The sequence below is a fragment of the Myotis lucifugus genome, unplaced genomic scaffold (assembly GCF_000147115.1).
Source record: "Myotis lucifugus unplaced genomic scaffold, Myoluc2.0 scaffold_1163, whole genome shotgun sequence".
Taxonomy (NCBI): Eukaryota; Metazoa; Chordata; class Mammalia; order Chiroptera; family Vespertilionidae; genus Myotis; species Myotis lucifugus.
The window spans coordinates 41542-58855 of NW_005872211.1; the positions used below are offsets into that span (position 1 = coordinate 41542).

The window sequence follows — 17314 nt, forward strand, 5'->3', positions numbered from 1 at the left end:
CCTAAACCTGGAAATAACAAAAACCATAGACAGATCAATAGATAAAGTTTCTATATACAGAACACAATACAAAAATAGTATTTCACAATAATAAATAGTATTTCACATAAGCATTAGTTTTCAATCTCAAAATAACTGTATAGCATGAAAGAGACCAATATTTGTTAAAGAATAGACACCTTATAGTGCTTAAAATATTAAGGAAAATATGAACTAATCTTTTAAAGGAAGGAAAATCAATGAATGCATTTAGGGATGGGGAAGACAGAAGACAGATTATAAAAGGCAGGAGGTAAATATAGGGTGTGGTAAAGTAGCTTTAGAGTTGTATGGAAATTAATTCAATAATAAATAAAGAATAATACAAGTATACATTCTTCCCTGGCCATTGTCCTTCAGTTGGTTAGGCACCATCCCTTGCCCTGAAATGTCACTGCTTCCATTCCAGAACAGGGAACATACTTGGCTGGATGCCCTGTAGGTGGCGTGCAGGAGGCAGCTATTTGATGTTTCTCATGTCATCATTTCTCTCTCTCTCTCTCTCTCTCTCTCTCTCTCTCTCTCTCTCTCTCTCTTCCTCTCTTTTTAGAAAGTCAATGAATATATTTTTAAATATATAAAATATTTATTTAAAATAGAGAGTAAGCTCTTTGTTTTATATACTCACTTCTGTAACTCTGCTTTTGCCCTAACCTGTATATGGGTGAGAGATAAATTTATTTCACATATGATGGCTTTAAAGTTTGATCCATTTGTCCAAGCTGAACAAATAGTATACATTAGAAAAGTGCATTTTGTTGCATGTCCGTTATAAATATATCTAAATAAAGCCTTAAAAAGTGCTTCCAAATGAAGACCTAGATATCTCTGTCTTGCTAGAAAATTAAAACGGGAACCCTAAATGGGCTCTACCATCTCTCTCCTAATTTCCTGGTGGGACCAGCCTTGCCTCATTGGCAGCAAATATTGCAAGCAGTGAAGACTATTGACATCGGAATCAATGAGGATGTTGACTGGTTACAAAAGACACATCCTTGGACTGAGTACAGGATTATCCTTCCTCTAGCTTTGAGATTTTGATATCAGAAAACTTTGAGGTGAATGCCCTAGATCCATGGTCAGCAAACTGCTGCTCGTGAGCCACATGTGGCTCTTTGGCCCGTTGAGTGTGGCTCTTCCTAAGCCTTAGGAGCACCGTAATTAAGTTAATAGCAATGTACCTACCTATATAGTTTAGGTTTAAGAAATTTGGCTCTCAAAAGAAATTTCAATTGTTGTACTGTTGATATTTGGCTCTGTTCACTAATGAGTTTGCCGACCACTGCCCTAGATGGTCCAGGGGAATCCACAACTCTGTGAGTTTATTTTTTCTGCCAATGACTTCAGCCACAGGAACATTTTGGAAGCCCTGAGAATTACTGTATGCAAAGATCACAAAACCAAAAACCATTGATCATATGTGGAATACATTCATAAGAGGCACTTTTCATCTAATGCAATCTTTCCCACTCACTATGACTACAGAGTTAAGTCCTAGTCGTGGTTCTATTTAAACTTCAGAGTCATACAAAAAAACGAAACCAGGGTATGACATTTCATACATCTCAGCGCATGCCAGCTTGGCGGTATGTGGGGAAGAATTCCCCAAAACATTGTTTTGAATTATGTAATACATACTGTGACCAGAGATTATAATGAATATTGTCCACAGAAACACAACAAAGGACTTCTTTCCAGGGTGACCGTTGACTTCACCATTAATAGAGAGCCGCGGCTGCAAATTAGAACCAGTTATGCAGACATTTTTCCATGGCCTTAGGCAGCAATTCAAAAAAAGGCAATATTGGAGAAATAGTGATTTTATGCCATTACTATGTGCCTTCCAAAGCACCGAAAGTTTAGGACTCCACCATATCTGCTCACCTCTCCATGCCGAGAGATCACTACTTTCTTTCTAGTCATCCCAGGCAGTGAATATAAGCCCCAAAATTAAAGGTACAAAGAAAAAAACACTTTTACTGAAAGATCATAAACCAGAACAGAGGACAGCAAGTGGTTTGTAAGTTGGTTAACTAGAACCTGAAACAATTCATCACAGCTTAATGTGAGAACCACAATGTCCCTGACAGGGGGAACACTTTTTAGCTGAGGATGAGTGCTCTGGATGAAGCCTGCATCAGTTGCACTCCCTAGTCAGAGATAGAGGAATGAGTACACTGCCAGCAGCTCAGAGTAATCATAATTTTCTCAAGAACAAGTGAGAACACTCAATTCATTTCCCCTGAGCACACAGGGGTTGTGACTGATGCACATGCTTCAGGTGAGCCAGGTGTTAAAGGTAAAATCTCTTCAGCCACAATAACTCACTGTGACATCAATAGGATAGTAGGTCTGTTCATGTTATTAAGTGCAATGCAGCTCCTTCAAGTCTCGCTTGCATCTGAAACTTATGATGAATCTAGCAGAGTGTATGTTTCATTAAAATGAATTTAAATTCAGGTAAATGTTCCACAAGGAATATCCTTCAGTGTTATTATTCTAAGTGGAAAAAAAAACAAAGCATTCCCTGCAAATTTCAGATTTTCTCCAGTGTGAACTCTCGGGTATATAAGCAGGGTATGTTTGTAGCTAAAAGATTTTCTACATTCACCACACTCATGAGATCTTTCCCCAGTGTGACCTCTGTGCTGTTCCATGAACTTAGATCCTTGGTAAAAGTACTTCCCACAATCACTACACTCACATAGATTTTCTCTATTGTGAACTCTCGTGTGGTTAAGGGGTTAATATAGCACCTAAAATACTTCCCACCACACACTATTTTAAAATATATATATTTTATTGATTTTTTTTTTACAGAGAGGAAGGGAGAGGGATAGAGAGCTAGAAAAATCGATCAGCTGCCTCCTGAACACTCCGCATTGGAGATGTGCCCGCAACCAATGTACATGCCCTTGACTGGAATCAAACCTGGGACACTTGAGTCCGCAGGCTGACACTCTATCCACAGAGCCAAACCAGCTAGGGCCCACCACACACTATTTAAACCGTTTGTCTCCAGTGGGAATTCAGAGATGTTCAGACAAGTGAGACCTCCAATTGCAACACTTCCCACAATTACTACATTCATTTAGTTTTTCTCCATTGTGAACTCTGTGGTGTTTAGTGAGGTGAGAGCTTTGATGAAAGTACATCCCACATACTCTACCCTCATACAGCTTTTCTCCAGTGTGAATTCTTTGATGTTGAGTCGGGATAGAGCTATGACTGAAGGAATTCTAAGATCAGTACATTCATATGGCTTTTTTTAGTGTGAACTCAGCGGTGATCATTGAGGTCAGACCTTTGGCTGAAATATTTCCCCCATTTACTAAAATCATACTTCTTTTCTTTACTGTGAATTCTCTGGTATTGTATGAGGGTAGACCTTTGATTGAAGGACTTCCCACACCACTACATTCATATGGCTTCTCTTCAAGGTGAAATCTGTGGTGGTTAGTGAGAACCTTTTGATGAAAGCACATCCCACATTCTCTACACTCATATGGGTTTTCTCTAGGGTGAACTCTGTGGTGGTTAATGAAATCAGACCTTCGGAAGAAGGAATTTCCATATTAACTACACACATACCTCTTTTTTCCTACTGTGAATGGTGTCATGTTGACTGAAGCCCTTCCACCAATCGATATATTCTTATGGCTCTTCTCCAGTGTGAATTCTCCAGTGTTTCATAAGAGCAGTGCTCTCATTAAAAAAATTTCTACAACCAGTCCACTTATAGGGCTTTTATTCAGTGTAAATTCTCTTATTTCTAATTAGGTTAAAGGTTATTCTAAAAACTTTTCCATTTTACAGTCATAATTCACTTCTCCAGAGCAGACACCCTGCTGTTGAACAACTTTCTGGTTGTGACTGGCACTACTTTCACATTTACCACTCTGATGAACACTATTTCCATCAATAAATTCTTGTGAAATCTAACTGCCACAGGGTGGATCCTCAGTGTTAAGAGTTTCCTGGTGCTGGGGATGATATGTGATGGCTGAAAAGTCTTCCTAAATCTCCTTATATGGGTTGAAGGCACCCAAGGTAAGGAGAAGGTGATCTGGAACTCAGATGAAGCTCTGCCCACATCCTCTTTCCAGGGCTTCTCTTCACTAGCATCCCTCCATTGCTGGTGGGAATTTGAACTCAAAGAGAAGTCTTTGTCACATGAATCCCTGAAGAATGCTTCCTACACAGTGTATGCTGTTTCTACCTAAGTCAGGTGCAGGATATATTTTAACACTGAGAAACAATGCTTACACAGAAGGGCTTTCTGGCTTGCTGGAGTTGTCTTAGAAGCCCTGACCAGTGACTGTCCTTCCACAGATACCTTCTGCTCAGAAGGTGCCACCTTATCTTCCATTTTCTGACAAAAACCTAAAAACAGAGAATGATAACGAAATGAATATTGACTGTGGTGCCATGAGGATGATCTCATACAAAAGTGTGTTCCACACAATACACTGCTTTCATGCAATTGTCTGAAAGTAAGTGGTGTGCAAGAAAGATTAATAACAAGTTCCAGTGTCCCCAGTTCCAAGGACTGGGAAAGCTGTAAGACAGTCCCAGGGCACTGCTATTTTAGAGGTCATAAGGATGTCAGGCCCTGAAATCAGCACATAATCCAGTACTCCTAAGCATTTCTGTAGAAATCTGTGGAACAAAGATTTGTTGAGAGCCTGGCCATCACTGCCAGAATCCATGGGCTCAGGCTGCTCAGTACTCTTGCCCAGCCAACGGGGATACATGTCCTTGAGATGACCACATTACTTCAGGACTCAATCCTCAGTGCACAATGCTGGCAGGTACCTCATCTTTTACAGGACTTCTCCATCCTGTCCCCAACTGCTGTCCTCTCTCTTCTAGTTGTTCTTCTTCTGAGCTGCTTTGGGAAAAGTTTAGAAACCTACCTCACACAATGTCCCTCCTTTGTTCAGGGCCATCCATGGACCCAGTTTCCTGAGAATGACAGCACAATTCTTCATGCAAAACTTTGCCTCATCTTCTTTGTTGCCTTTAGTCACAAAACAAGGCCTGGATTCCCAAATCCTCCTCATTCAGACACACTTCCATGTCTTTTCAAGGTGGCATTGCAGCCTGTCACCCTCTTCCCCCATCACACCCTGTCATCCACAATTGACTCACTGTTCTGGATGCTGTGACCTAGGCTACAAGACCTGAGAGGTGCCCACACCCCAGGCTGGAGGGTTACATCAGGTGAGGCGGAGCCAATCTCAGTGAGCAGACAGGAGTCTGGGGGGCACAGAGGCCCCATTCCCTGCCTGTTTGTGCTCACAAGCCTCACGCACACCACAGCTCAGGGTGAGTCTCTGATGCCTGGACTTAAGGGAGGCCTGGTGCTCCGAAGCCTCTATGTGAACAGACTAAAGAAGTCAACTTGCCCTAACCATGTGCACCTGGATAATATGTCTCTCCCCTGGCTTTCATTAGCTAAACCCAGCCATCATTAGGTGCATTGCCTTTTGTGTAATGTACTGTTTGAGCTTCACAGGTGGAATTCGGATCCCAGTTTGTAACAGGAATTGTGAGCAGGGAGTTTTCCTGCAGCCTTGTTTTGCAAAGCTGAAGAATGAAATTACAGACCAGAAAATAGCAGCAAAAATGTGATAACTTCATTGAAGCATTCAGACTCTCTGCATGGGGAGGGTGCTCCAATAATAGGTAACCCATGAAGCTTTCTAGTCTAGGGTTATATATTTGCTACAAGACTGCTCTCTATCTATCCTCATCATCTAATTGATTCCCTCTGTTATTATTTCCCAGCAAGGAACCTGAACTCTGTTTCTATGCCTCAGTTCACTGTTTTTGTTGCAGAACTTCCCTAGTTTCCCATGCCTCCCACTGTGAGTCCAGTAAACATTTCATTATTTCTGCACCATTGGTTTCTGTCATTAGGCTTGCTCAAACTGCCGTGTCTGCCCCTGGAAAAGTTCACCTGCCTTTGTTTTGCATTGGACCCCTGCCCTGTGTGTCAAACTAACATCTCTCACAGTCACTCATTGACAACTGGGAATATTGTTGTTTGGCAGCCTGAGTAATGCTGGGAACTGAGAATGTTAGGTTTCAGTGGCTGGTGGCAGTGGTTAGGGGAGTGTTGTATAAAACTGTCTTTTTGTTTGGAGATATTATTTCAGATTCTGTGAAGCTCAGAATGCTCCTTGAAGTAAAAGTATTACTGCAATTATTCCTGAAGCCCACAAATATCAATGGATTTATATGAGTAATATTTTAATTGACTTTTAAAGGGAGACAAAGTGAAAGAGTAAGAGAGAAATACCGGTCAGATGGCCTCTGCAAGCCCCCACACTGAGGACTGAGCTTGCATGTCCACTTACTTGTGTCATCACTGGGAGTCGAACTGGAAACCTTTCTGTGAATGGGATCATGCTCAACCTATTGAGGTTGATTTTTTATTTTATTAAAATATCACAATAGTACGAGAAAACGCAAGCTATGAGAGAATATACATAATCCTATCCTATTTATTTAAAAACAAAATTTGAAAAGATAAAAAAGACAAAAATTGGACATTCCGTACATTGTTAGAATGTTTTTAGACAATACACATTGTGAAGCTATGGAGCCAAGAGTTTTAATGTTTACTACAGGTAACAGGACCTGGATTCAATGCTTTGCAGGCATTAATCCTCTCCCCAACCTGAGATGGTTTAAACATCTGTCTTATAGGAGGAAATCCAGGGTCAGAGACTCAGGGTAGATTGCCTGATTGTAGAGTAAATAAAAGGCAAGGCTAGAAGTCAAACCCATGTATCTCTAACAACAGAGGTCTGGCTTCTAATGTTAGGCTCTGCTGCCTCCTAGAGAGTGGAGTTGGTACTTCATAACCATGGGGATGGGCCAGCTGCTGCAGTCCCAAAGCTTTAGTGGCTTAGCTTAAAGAAGGCATCTTTCCTGTTCATACCACATGTGCACCCTGGTTCTCTTGGGACTGGCATAAAGGAGGAGCCACCATGTAGATACCTGTTGACATTATCAGAGATGGGCAGAGAGGGTGGCCAGTCTCAGTGCATCCAGAGTTTTCTGTTAGTGGTGACAGGCTTCACTCCCACCACATTTCATTGGTTAAAGCACATCACAGAGCTGCAGCCAACCTCAGGGGGTCAGCAGCAGAAACTGCTATACTTAATGGGCCTCATTAAGGCGACCATATGGTGCCAACCTCTTTTGGGCTGTGCAAGGGCAAAGGAGAGGAGTGGGGACTGGTAGGAAATGGCAGTGGTAACCAGTCAGGATGGTTCAGTTTCTCCTCACCCAGATGGATTTCCTACCCAAGCTGCCCCAAACCATCTCTTTCAAGATTCAAAGGAATGAACTTCCAAAAATAAAAGGAGTATGGTAAGATGCCATGGGCAGCAAACTCAACACCAATTCTGAGTGTGACTTTGGGAACATCCCTAGCTGCCTGGATTCCCCTACTACAGTCAAGGTGAAGACCCACATGTTAACAATATTTACTGGGAAGGGTACAGGACTGTGAGCATCCCAGCACCCTTGTTGTTTTCAATTAACATCAGTCAGTACCTGCTTCCAAGTCTCCTTTCTTGTGCATTGCCCTGGTGAGTGCTCCCAGTGAGGATGATGGTGAAAAATGCTGACGTTAACATCAATGGTGAACCTGTGCTTTCCATTTGTTCTGTGTATGAACCTGTGCTAAAGGGTTGCTGGATGGTTCTCCACACTGGTCCTAATTCTCCCTCCTGGTCCCAGTGTTGGATGGGCCATGCACACCCAGTCGATGACCAGAGCCCAGAAGTCCAGGAGTGATGCTCTACGGAGCCCCATGCAACTTCCTGTATTAGTTGTCAGCCTAGCTTTGACATAGCAAGAGACACCCCTCTCCTGGGATGTCCAGTTCCTCATTACCAATGGGGACTGAGGAGCCTAGAAATCTTCCCCCTCAGCTTTTCCCCACAAGAACTCATCCTCATATTCATTCACAAGGGTCCTGGATCCTCCAACTCCTTCACAAAGACTAGTGTCCTTCACAAATGTTCCCAATCCACATTCTGTATCTCCTGTTTGTCATCAGAGCCTTCCCCAGCTCCCCACCTTCCCACAGCCTGGACTTCTCGGAACTGACCCCATGCTTAATCCATCCTTGAGACCTGAGATGGGACCTCCAGAGGGACACCAGATTTCTGGTAGAAGAAGGGGCTCACCTGGGGGTTGGTAAGAGGAACATATTGATTTAGAGGAAGGTGCCTCTAACACACCTCTCAGGAGATTGCCTATGCACTTGCCGGTTGTGGGGGTGCATGGACTGAGAGAGAAACATACAGATAACCCAAGCACAGAAACACACAGGTGCAGAACACTGCCAGCCTGTGCTGGGCACTCAGGTACTGGGCTTATGTCTAGGTTTATACAGACCTGCGCTGTTGACATGGGCGATACCCTGAGGGACACGGACACACACATAGCCCCGCGCGCGCGCGCACGCACACACACACACACACACAGAAACAAATAGTTGGAGCCACCCAGACAGTGCCACAGGACACACACACAGTGTACCCTCCCCATAGGCTGGCAGGAAACCCGATCACCAATCCTGTCCCAGGCCTACCCTCTCTGTCCCCTTCAACCTCACATCTCACAGTATACTGTCCCTCAGAGTCCAGGCTCCATCACCGCACTTCAGGTGCAAGGGTCTGTTCAGCACAGGCCAATCTTATGGAGGGTGGAGACCACCTGTAATGCATCTCCCAATGTGGTATCATGTTGAGACCAAGCCTCCCCTTCTGGAAATGCATGTACTGCAGAATGGTCTCACCATTGAAAATACACAGCACCATTTCCTGAAGAATCCATGGTACCTCCAGGACTGGTTAGGTGGTGGTATTTTTAATGAAATAAAAGTGGAAAATAACCCAGAAATGCAAAAATAGAGAGATTCCAACAATGCCTGTGGGGCTCAGGAGTGTGTGTGGGCTGCTCAGATGTAGGTGCACTGATTTGAGGGCCTCAAGTATCAAGAGCTGATCCGGAACACCTGGGAGGGATCTGGTCTCCTCAACCACCTGAATCCAAAATAGCCCAGTCTCAACCCCTGGCTGGAAGGTCCTGAGACAACAAGACCCATGTCCAGGCCCAGAGCTTTTCCCAGCCCCCTAGGGGTTAGTCTCAGGGAGCACAGATGTCATAATTACCTGTGGGTGACTGTGCAGCTCAGCCCCAGTTCCCCACCCTCCACACCTATACAGCAGGGCCCCTCCCCTCCTCTTCTCTCCCTCACTGTGTCTGCCCTCATGAGAACCCTGGTTCACCACAGGGTCCCTGCCTGGTCTGAATGGTGTTCACATGTGTTGACTCTTTTGGTGAAAACACACACAAATATATTGATTAGAGTGAGATAGAATACAGAGAGAGATGGAAGACTAGACTAAAATTTATGAAGTTTTGTAAGTGTTTTCTTCATATGGATATATTTGAAATATGCTATTGCAAAGGTAGATTATGTCCTTGCCGCAGTAATATCATATGCCAATCAGGTAGCAGTGAAAAGGGGAGGATTTGGTTTCAGGGAGTCATGTATGTATGGAAACATAAAAGTGTTTGTTAAAAAGTGTGTTTTTGCCTGGCCAATATTACTCAGTGGTTGAGTACAACCTAAGAACCAAGAAGTCAAGGTTAGATTCTGGTCAAAGTATAAGCCAGGACTGCAGGCTTGATACACAGTGTAGGAGCATGCAAGAGGCAGCTGATCAATGATTATCCCTCATCATTGATCTTTCCATCTCTCTCCCTTCTTCTCTGAAATCAATAAAAAACTATTTTAATATATATGTTGTTAAAATGTGTGCTTTAAATCAATTACACTCATATCAAACTTTTAAAAATGTTTAATACTTGCCACTTCCCAATAATTCAGTTGTTTCATTATAAATTTTCTTGAGCACTTTCATTGCTACTGTATCAGTATGCTGAAAAAAGAATATAACGATGTACTTCTGAAATATCTTTTCATGTCCATGTTCCATGTCATTATTTTGCCAGTTTGAACCTGGTGATGATGAGAGTATTTACACCAGGGAAATTGAGAAATACTACAAACCTAGACTTCACTTAATGTGTTTAGACTTAAAGAACACTGGTGGAGAATATTAATAATGCAGGTTAAACTTATAAGTGTATGGCATGAGTGGCTATTAATTGTCCATAGGATAAAAGTTGAGAAAAACAATTTTCTTTCTAGAATTAAAAACCAATGGTTCCATATGGCAAAGAAGTCACTTGAGTCAGTGAGGAAGGACTGAAACTCAAACACATGTCTTAGATGTTGCACTGTCCTCCTATTGGTAAGAATAATAAATTAACTTAAAAAGTAGGCAAAGGATCCTGAGCAAACATTTTAACAAAGGAGATAAAGACAGTGTAAATTATGCAAGAAGAAATGCTCACCATCAAGAACTCTTAGGGAGCCGTAACCGGTTTGGGTCAGTGGATAGAGCATCGGCCTGCGGACTGAAAGGACCCAGGTTCGATTCCAGTCAAGGGCATGTACCTTGGTTGAGGGCACATCCCCAGTAGGGGGTGTGCAGGAGGCAGCTGATCGATGTTTCTCTCTCATTGATGTTTCTAACTCTCTATCCCTCTCCCTTCTTCTCTGTAAAAAATCAATAAAATATATGTTAAAACAAAGAATTGTTAGGGAAATGTTATTTAAAAAAACCAAGTTAACAGTATAGTCATCGCCTGGCCTATTATTTAAAAAAATAACCATCACATGTGCTGGCAGGTAATGTAAAACCTGGAAATTTCATTACTGTGGGTGGCTGGGAAGGCAAAGGGAATGACCATTTTAGATCACAGATGTGCATATCTTAAAATGTAACACATTCACCGACACTGCAACAGTTAGATAAATAAAACATACACCTGTAGGAAGAACTGAATGCAATATTCCCAGCAGTTTTATTTATAAAACCCCAAATTTGGAAATAAACGAAACCATTGACAGATCAATAGATGAAGTGGTTATCCATAGAATACAATATTATTAGCAATAAAAAATTAACTATTTACATAAACATTACTGTTGAATCTAAAAATACCTGTGTAGCAAGAAAGAAGTCATAGTTTGTTAAAAATTATACACCTTATATAGTGCCTATAAAATTATGAAAAATATGAACTACTCTATCATAAGAGGAGGTAAATCAATGGCTGTATGGAGGGTAGAGAATCCAGAAGAGTATAAAAGGGCAAGAAGTAAATACAGGGTATGTAAAACTAGGTTTAGAGTTGTTAGTATTGAAAATAATACAACGGTAAATAAATAATAAAAGTATAAACTCTCATGGCTACTGTGTCTTATATTGTTGGGCATGATCACATTCACTGAAAGGTCATTGGTTTGATTCCAGATCAGGGCACATGCCCGCCTCGATGTGCAGTAGTGGGCATGCAGGAGGCAGGAGATTGATGTTTCTCTCCATCTGCCCTTCTCTAAAAATCAATAAAAATATATTTTAAAATATATAACACTAAAGGCCTGGTTGATGAAATTCATACACTTTTGATACTTCTCTTAAAATTATCGTGTTTTCTTTGACTACAAAATTCACCATTATTACCCAGTACAAATAGTCAGTAAAGCCTTAATTGTGGTTCCAAATAAAAACATAGCTATCCCTGTTGTTAGAAAATTAAGATGGCAACTCTATATAGACATAACCATCTCTCTCCTTATTTCTTGAGAGAATCATTGTTGCCTCTGTGGCAGCAAATACTGTCTAGAAGTGAAGACTACTGCCATCAGAATGATCAGGAATGCCGAATTGTCACAAAACACACAACCTGGGACTAATTATACGATTATCCTTCCTTTAGCTTTGAGTTCCTGACTGTTGTGATAACCTTGAGGTGAACACCATAGAGGGGCCCAGGGAATCCCTAAAACCATGAGATTCTTTTTGCAACCAATCACTTCAGCTACAAAAAGAACAAACAAGCTTCAGGACTGGGTCATTTATGGATAATGTTCAGAAGAGGCAATTTTCATCCACTATACTGCCATCTCTTCCACTCACTATGAAAACAGTGTTTATCCCAATATTAATTGCACTTCACAGTGTAATAACAAATGAAACCAGCCTGTGATATTTCACACAACATGGCACAGGGCTCCTGTGCAGTATGTAAGACATACTATGAGTAGAGAATATAACTCATATTGTTCACAGAAGCATAACAAAGGACTCTTCTTCCGGGTGATCATTGACCTCACAAATAATACAGGCACCAGGCTAAAAAATTAGAACCAAAAAGTCATGCAGATTTTCCTTAAAGGACTTGGTCAGCAATAGAAAATAAAGCAATATGGACCAAAGAGGGATTTTTGCCATTATTATGTGCCTTCCAAAGCACATAGAGTTTGGGACCCCACCATATTGTTCCCCTCTCCATGCTGACAGATCACAACTATCCTTTCAAATCATCCCAGGCAGTGACTATAACCCACAAAATTAAAGGTACAAAAGCAAAAAACACCTTTACTAAAAAGATCATAAACCAGAACAGAGGATGGCAAGCAGTTTGTAATTTGGTGAATTGGAACATAAAATGACCCATCAGAGGATAATGTGAGAACAATGATAGAAGCACAAAAAAGGACTCCTCTTCTGGGGGACCACTGACCTCACCAACATTAGAGGCACCAGGCTGCAAATTGGAACCACAAAGTTATGCAAACTTTCTTTCATTGCCTTGGTCAGTGGTATAAAATAAGCCATTATTGGACAAAGACTGATTTTTCTGACATTATTATAACTTTCCAAAGCACAGAAAGTTTGTGGGACCCCACCATATCTGTGCATCTCGCCATGATGATAGATCACAACTTTTGTATCAAATCATCCAGACAGTGAGATTTTAAAAAATAATAAATAAAGCCTCGAAAGAAAAAAACATCTTTACTAAATCAGAACAGAGGACAGTAAGCAATTTGCAGCTTGGTGAATTAGAAAGTAAAACAATTCCTAAAAGCATAATGTGAAACCCACAATGTCCCTGAAAGTGGCAGCACTCCTTAGCTGATGATGGGTGCTCTGGACAAACCCTGGGTCAGAAGCATTCCCTAGTCAGAAAGGAAGGAAGATCCTGTCAAGAGCTTGAAGTAATCATGATTTTCTCAAGCACAAGTGAGAACACAGAATACATTTCCCCTGAGCACACAGAGGTTGTGACTGATGCACACTCTTCAGGTGAGCCAGGTGGTAGAAGTGAAATTTCTTCAGCCACAGATGCTCGCTGTGACATCAATTGGGCAGTAGGTCTGGGCATGTTAGCAAGTACAATGGAGCTCCTTCAAGCCTCACTTGTACTTGAAACTGATGAGGAATATATCACAGTGAATGTTCCATTAAATGGGGTGTATATTCAGAAAAATAGGTCCCAAAGAGTCGCCTTCAGCGTTGTTATACTAAGTGAGAAAAAGAAAACATTCCCTGCACATTTAATACTTTACTTCAGTGTGAACATTCAGGTGTTTAATATGGCTAGATTTGTGGCTAAAAGACTTCCCACATTCAGTACACTCATATGGCTTTTCTCCAGTGTGAACTCTGAGGTGTCCAGTGAGAGAAGACCTTACACGAAACGACATCCCACATTCTCTACACTTATAGGGCTTTTCTCCAGTGTGAACTCTGAGGTGTCCAGTGAGAGAAGACCTTACACGAAACGACATCCCACATTCTCCACACTTATAGGGCTTTTCTCCAGTGTGAATTCTCTGGTGTTGTTTGAGGGTAGAATTATCACTGAAGGACTTTCCACAATCACAGCACTCATATGGCTTTTCGCCACTGTGAACTCTGAAGTGTCTATTAAATTTATATTTTTCGCTAAAAAACTTTCCACATTCATTACACTCATATGGCTTCTCTCCAGTGTGAACTCTGAGGTGTTTAGTGAGGTGAGCCCTTAGAGGAAAGGACAGCCCACATTCTCTGCATTCATAGGGCTTTTCTCCTGTGTGAATTCTCTGGTGATGTTTGAGGTAAGACTTATCACTAAAGGATTTTCCACAATCACGGCACTCACATTGCTTTTCGCCTCTGTGAACTCTCAGGTGCTTAATAAGGCTGGAGTTTTGGCTAAAAGACTTCCCACATTCAGCACACTCATATGGCTTCTCTCCCGTGTGAACTCTCTGGTGTTCTTTGAGGTAAGATTTATCACTGAAGGATTTTCCGCAATCACAGCACTCATATGGCTTGTTGCCACTGTGAACTCTCAGGTGCTTAGTAAGGTTGTATTTTTGGCAAAAAGACTTCCCACATTCAGTACACTCATATGGCTTCTCTCCAGTGTGAAGTCTGAGGTGTCCAGTGAGGTGAGACCTTACACGAAATGACACCCCACATTCTCCACACTTATAGGGCTTTTCTCCAGAGTGAACTCTCTGGTGTTGTTTGAGGGCAGCCTTATCACTGAAGGACTTTCCACAACCGCTGCACTCATATGGCTTCTCGCCACTGTGAACTCTGAAGTGTCTATTCAGTATATATTTTTTGGTAAAAGACTTTCCACATTCAGTACACTCATATGGCTTCTCTCCAGTGTGAACTCTGAGGTGTTTAGTGAGGTGAGCCCTTAGAGGAAAGGACAGCCCACATTCTCTACACTCATACAGCTTTTCTCCAGTGTGAACTCTCTTATGTTGAACGAGGTTAAAAATTCGTCTAAATACTTTCCTACATTTGTTACACTCATAAAGCAGTTCTCCAGAACAGTCACCGTGACTTTGAACAACTTTCAGGTTGTGGCTGGCAGCATTTTCACATTCACCCCACTGGTGATGACTTTTTCCACTGTGAAATTCCTGGGAAATTTCACTGCCACAGTGTAGCTCTTCAGTATTGAGAGTGGCCTGGTGCTTGGGAAGCTCTGAGTTGTACTGCAAGTCTTCCCCAACCTCCCTGCTGGGTGAAGGCACCGAATATAAGTAGAAGCTGCACCTGCTCACAAAGGAAGCCCTGTGCATAGCTTCTTTCCAGGGCTCGTCTCCACATTCATTCCTCTGTTGCTGGTGAGGGTTTGCACTGAAACAGAAGTCTCCAACACGTGTGTCACTACAGAAGGCTTTCTGCTCAAAGTATGCTGCATGTGAACCAGACAGGTGCAAAATACCTTTTAACACAGAGAAACACCGCTTACAAAGAGGAATCTTCTGGGTGCTTGGAGCTGTCTTAGAAGCCCTGACCAGCGACTCTCCTTGTATAAATACAGAACAGACCTCATCACCATTGATTTTATGCCAACAACCTGAAAAGTGAGAAAGGGTAAGGAAATGAATGTTGAATGTGGTGACAGGGGGAAGCCCCATTACAAAAGTGTGTCACACATCACACGTTGGTTCCATGCAATTGTGTGAAAATAAGAGATGAGCAGGAAGGATTAATAAGAGGCTCTTGTCTCTTTCTGGGCTAATGAAGATTACAACACAGAGAGGCCTCACCAGAAATATGACAAAAAACATGGCAAGCACCACATGGATTAGAATATGGATTTCCAGCTAATACTTCAACTACCAGCATTTAGCATGGCTTGTCTGCTGGGACGGGGACAAGCTGTGCAAGAGATTGGTTAGGTCTTACTCCAAGTAAAATTCAATAAAGGAGTAGCCGGTTTCGAGGACTAATTAGCACGTACATGCACCTCATAACACAGGTGCAAGTCAATGTTGCAGAATACTGCAGAGGCACCAGTGTAGAGGAACAGGTGACAAAGAGGTGAACAGTCAGCACTGGTCCAGAGCAACACAGCTTGCTATAGTATTCAGGGAAGAGAATATAACAAACAATTGATTGAGGGTCTCCCAGGAACAGCCTATTGTTCATGTAAGTAAATACCATAACATGTAACAGGTCACCACAAAGAACCTTTATCTAGAGAAAGATGGCAGAAGTTGAAGCCATGCATGTGGATACTGTCAGCCATGCATGTGGATACTCCCATGAAGAGAAAGTGCAAGCTGGGACCCATTAAGCTCACTGCAAGACTCCTAACTTTCTGTTTCCTGTACATTTTGAGGTAACAGGCGTTAGCGGGATGTTCGTGGAGTCCTTTGCTCAGGACTCACCATCCAGCTCATTTGACAAGACAGTGGGAAAATTAGCAGAGGCCATGTTCTCGCTGTGGGAGAGAGAAAACTATGCCTGAGGAATAAAGGGAGAAGGCATCACCTCAGGACACTGGGAAAAAGTGAAGGTCTTACCTACAGATGTCACAAGTGCAAACACTTCCAGCATCACATCGCAGTACAGAAGTCTCTGAGCCTCATCAAGGAGCCCCCATTCCTTCTGAGAGAATACAATGGCCACGTCCTCAAAGTTCATATCCTGTCATAATAGGGACAGTTAAGCCCATGATCAGCTTCACTCCTAAGATTCTACGTCTGTCATACTTCCCACCCTCCACACCCATCTGCTCTGTCCACTCCAGAGAAAATACCGGGCCTTCATCCTATGAAAGCCACTGTTTTCTTATATTTATACTGACATTTTGTCTTCCTACTCTAATAAAGGCATTTGAGCAGATAAGACCTCTGAGCTCTGGACCTCCCATGTACGCCACACTGACTTTTATCAACAGAGTGGTTGTTAAAACCATAGGTGAAAGAGAGATGTTGGCCATAAAGATATTGTGAGTGATTTGATACTGGTCTTGTCAGTCAATACCCTCAGATTGTTTCTCAAAGACGCCAAATACATGGCATCACACTGCACCCTCTTGACCCCAATTGCAAGGTGCCATGGCCATAGCTTTGCACTGCCTGTTGCACAGAGTTCTTTGAACAACCCTTCTCTCACACAGCTTCACTCACAGAAGCACAACGTCAAAGGTAATGCAAATTTGTTTCCTAATCACCTTTTTTTCCAAAGTTATAGTTCACCATCTCCATAATCTCTTACCCTTTACCTTTCTCCTTACCCATTCCAGTGGAGATTTTGAAGCCTGGGTAACACTGATGTATGCTACTCACTCCTATTATCCAGGGTGTCATCCCCAACAACAAAAGGCAGGTGGTTAGCTAAATGGCACCTAAGCTCTGTACCTTGAATATAGTGCCAAATCAATCCTCTTTACAGGCAATTGCCCTAAAATTCACCTCACTGGATCATCCAGACACCACCAGAAATGGGCTTTCTGGTCATTCACTCTTATGTCAATGTCAGGGTGCTGTGGCCATGAATTCACATTCCCTCTTCAAGTGCAAATC

At 42.2% G+C, this 17314-nt stretch overlaps 1 protein-coding gene across 1 annotated transcript; it reads right to left on the minus strand.

Annotated features, from left to right (window-relative positions):
* Positions 1–10978: 10978 nt before the first annotated feature.
* On the minus strand, positions 10979–16430 carry LOC102423875 (zinc finger protein 260-like). Its single transcript, XM_023748121.1, has 2 exons — positions 16310–16430; positions 10979–15357 (listed from the first exon to the last, which is right to left on the minus strand). Exons 1-2 carry the CDS (start codon positions 16428–16430, stop codon positions 13544–13546), a joined length of 1935 nt encoding a protein of 644 aa, XP_023603889.1. The 3' UTR covers positions 10979–13543.
* Between the last annotated feature and the right edge of the window lie 884 nt (positions 16431–17314).

Bases quoted from the DNA above. Each gene is read 5' to 3' on its own strand.
- LOC102423875 (XM_023748121.1), bottom strand. From the start codon at position 16,430: ATGAACTTTGAGGACGTGGCCATTGTATTCTCTCAGAAGGAATGGGGG. The intron at 15,358-16,309 runs GTAAGACCTTCA...CTCACTTTTCAG, and splicing joins TGCACTTGTGACATCTGTAG to GTTGTTGGCATAAAATCAAT.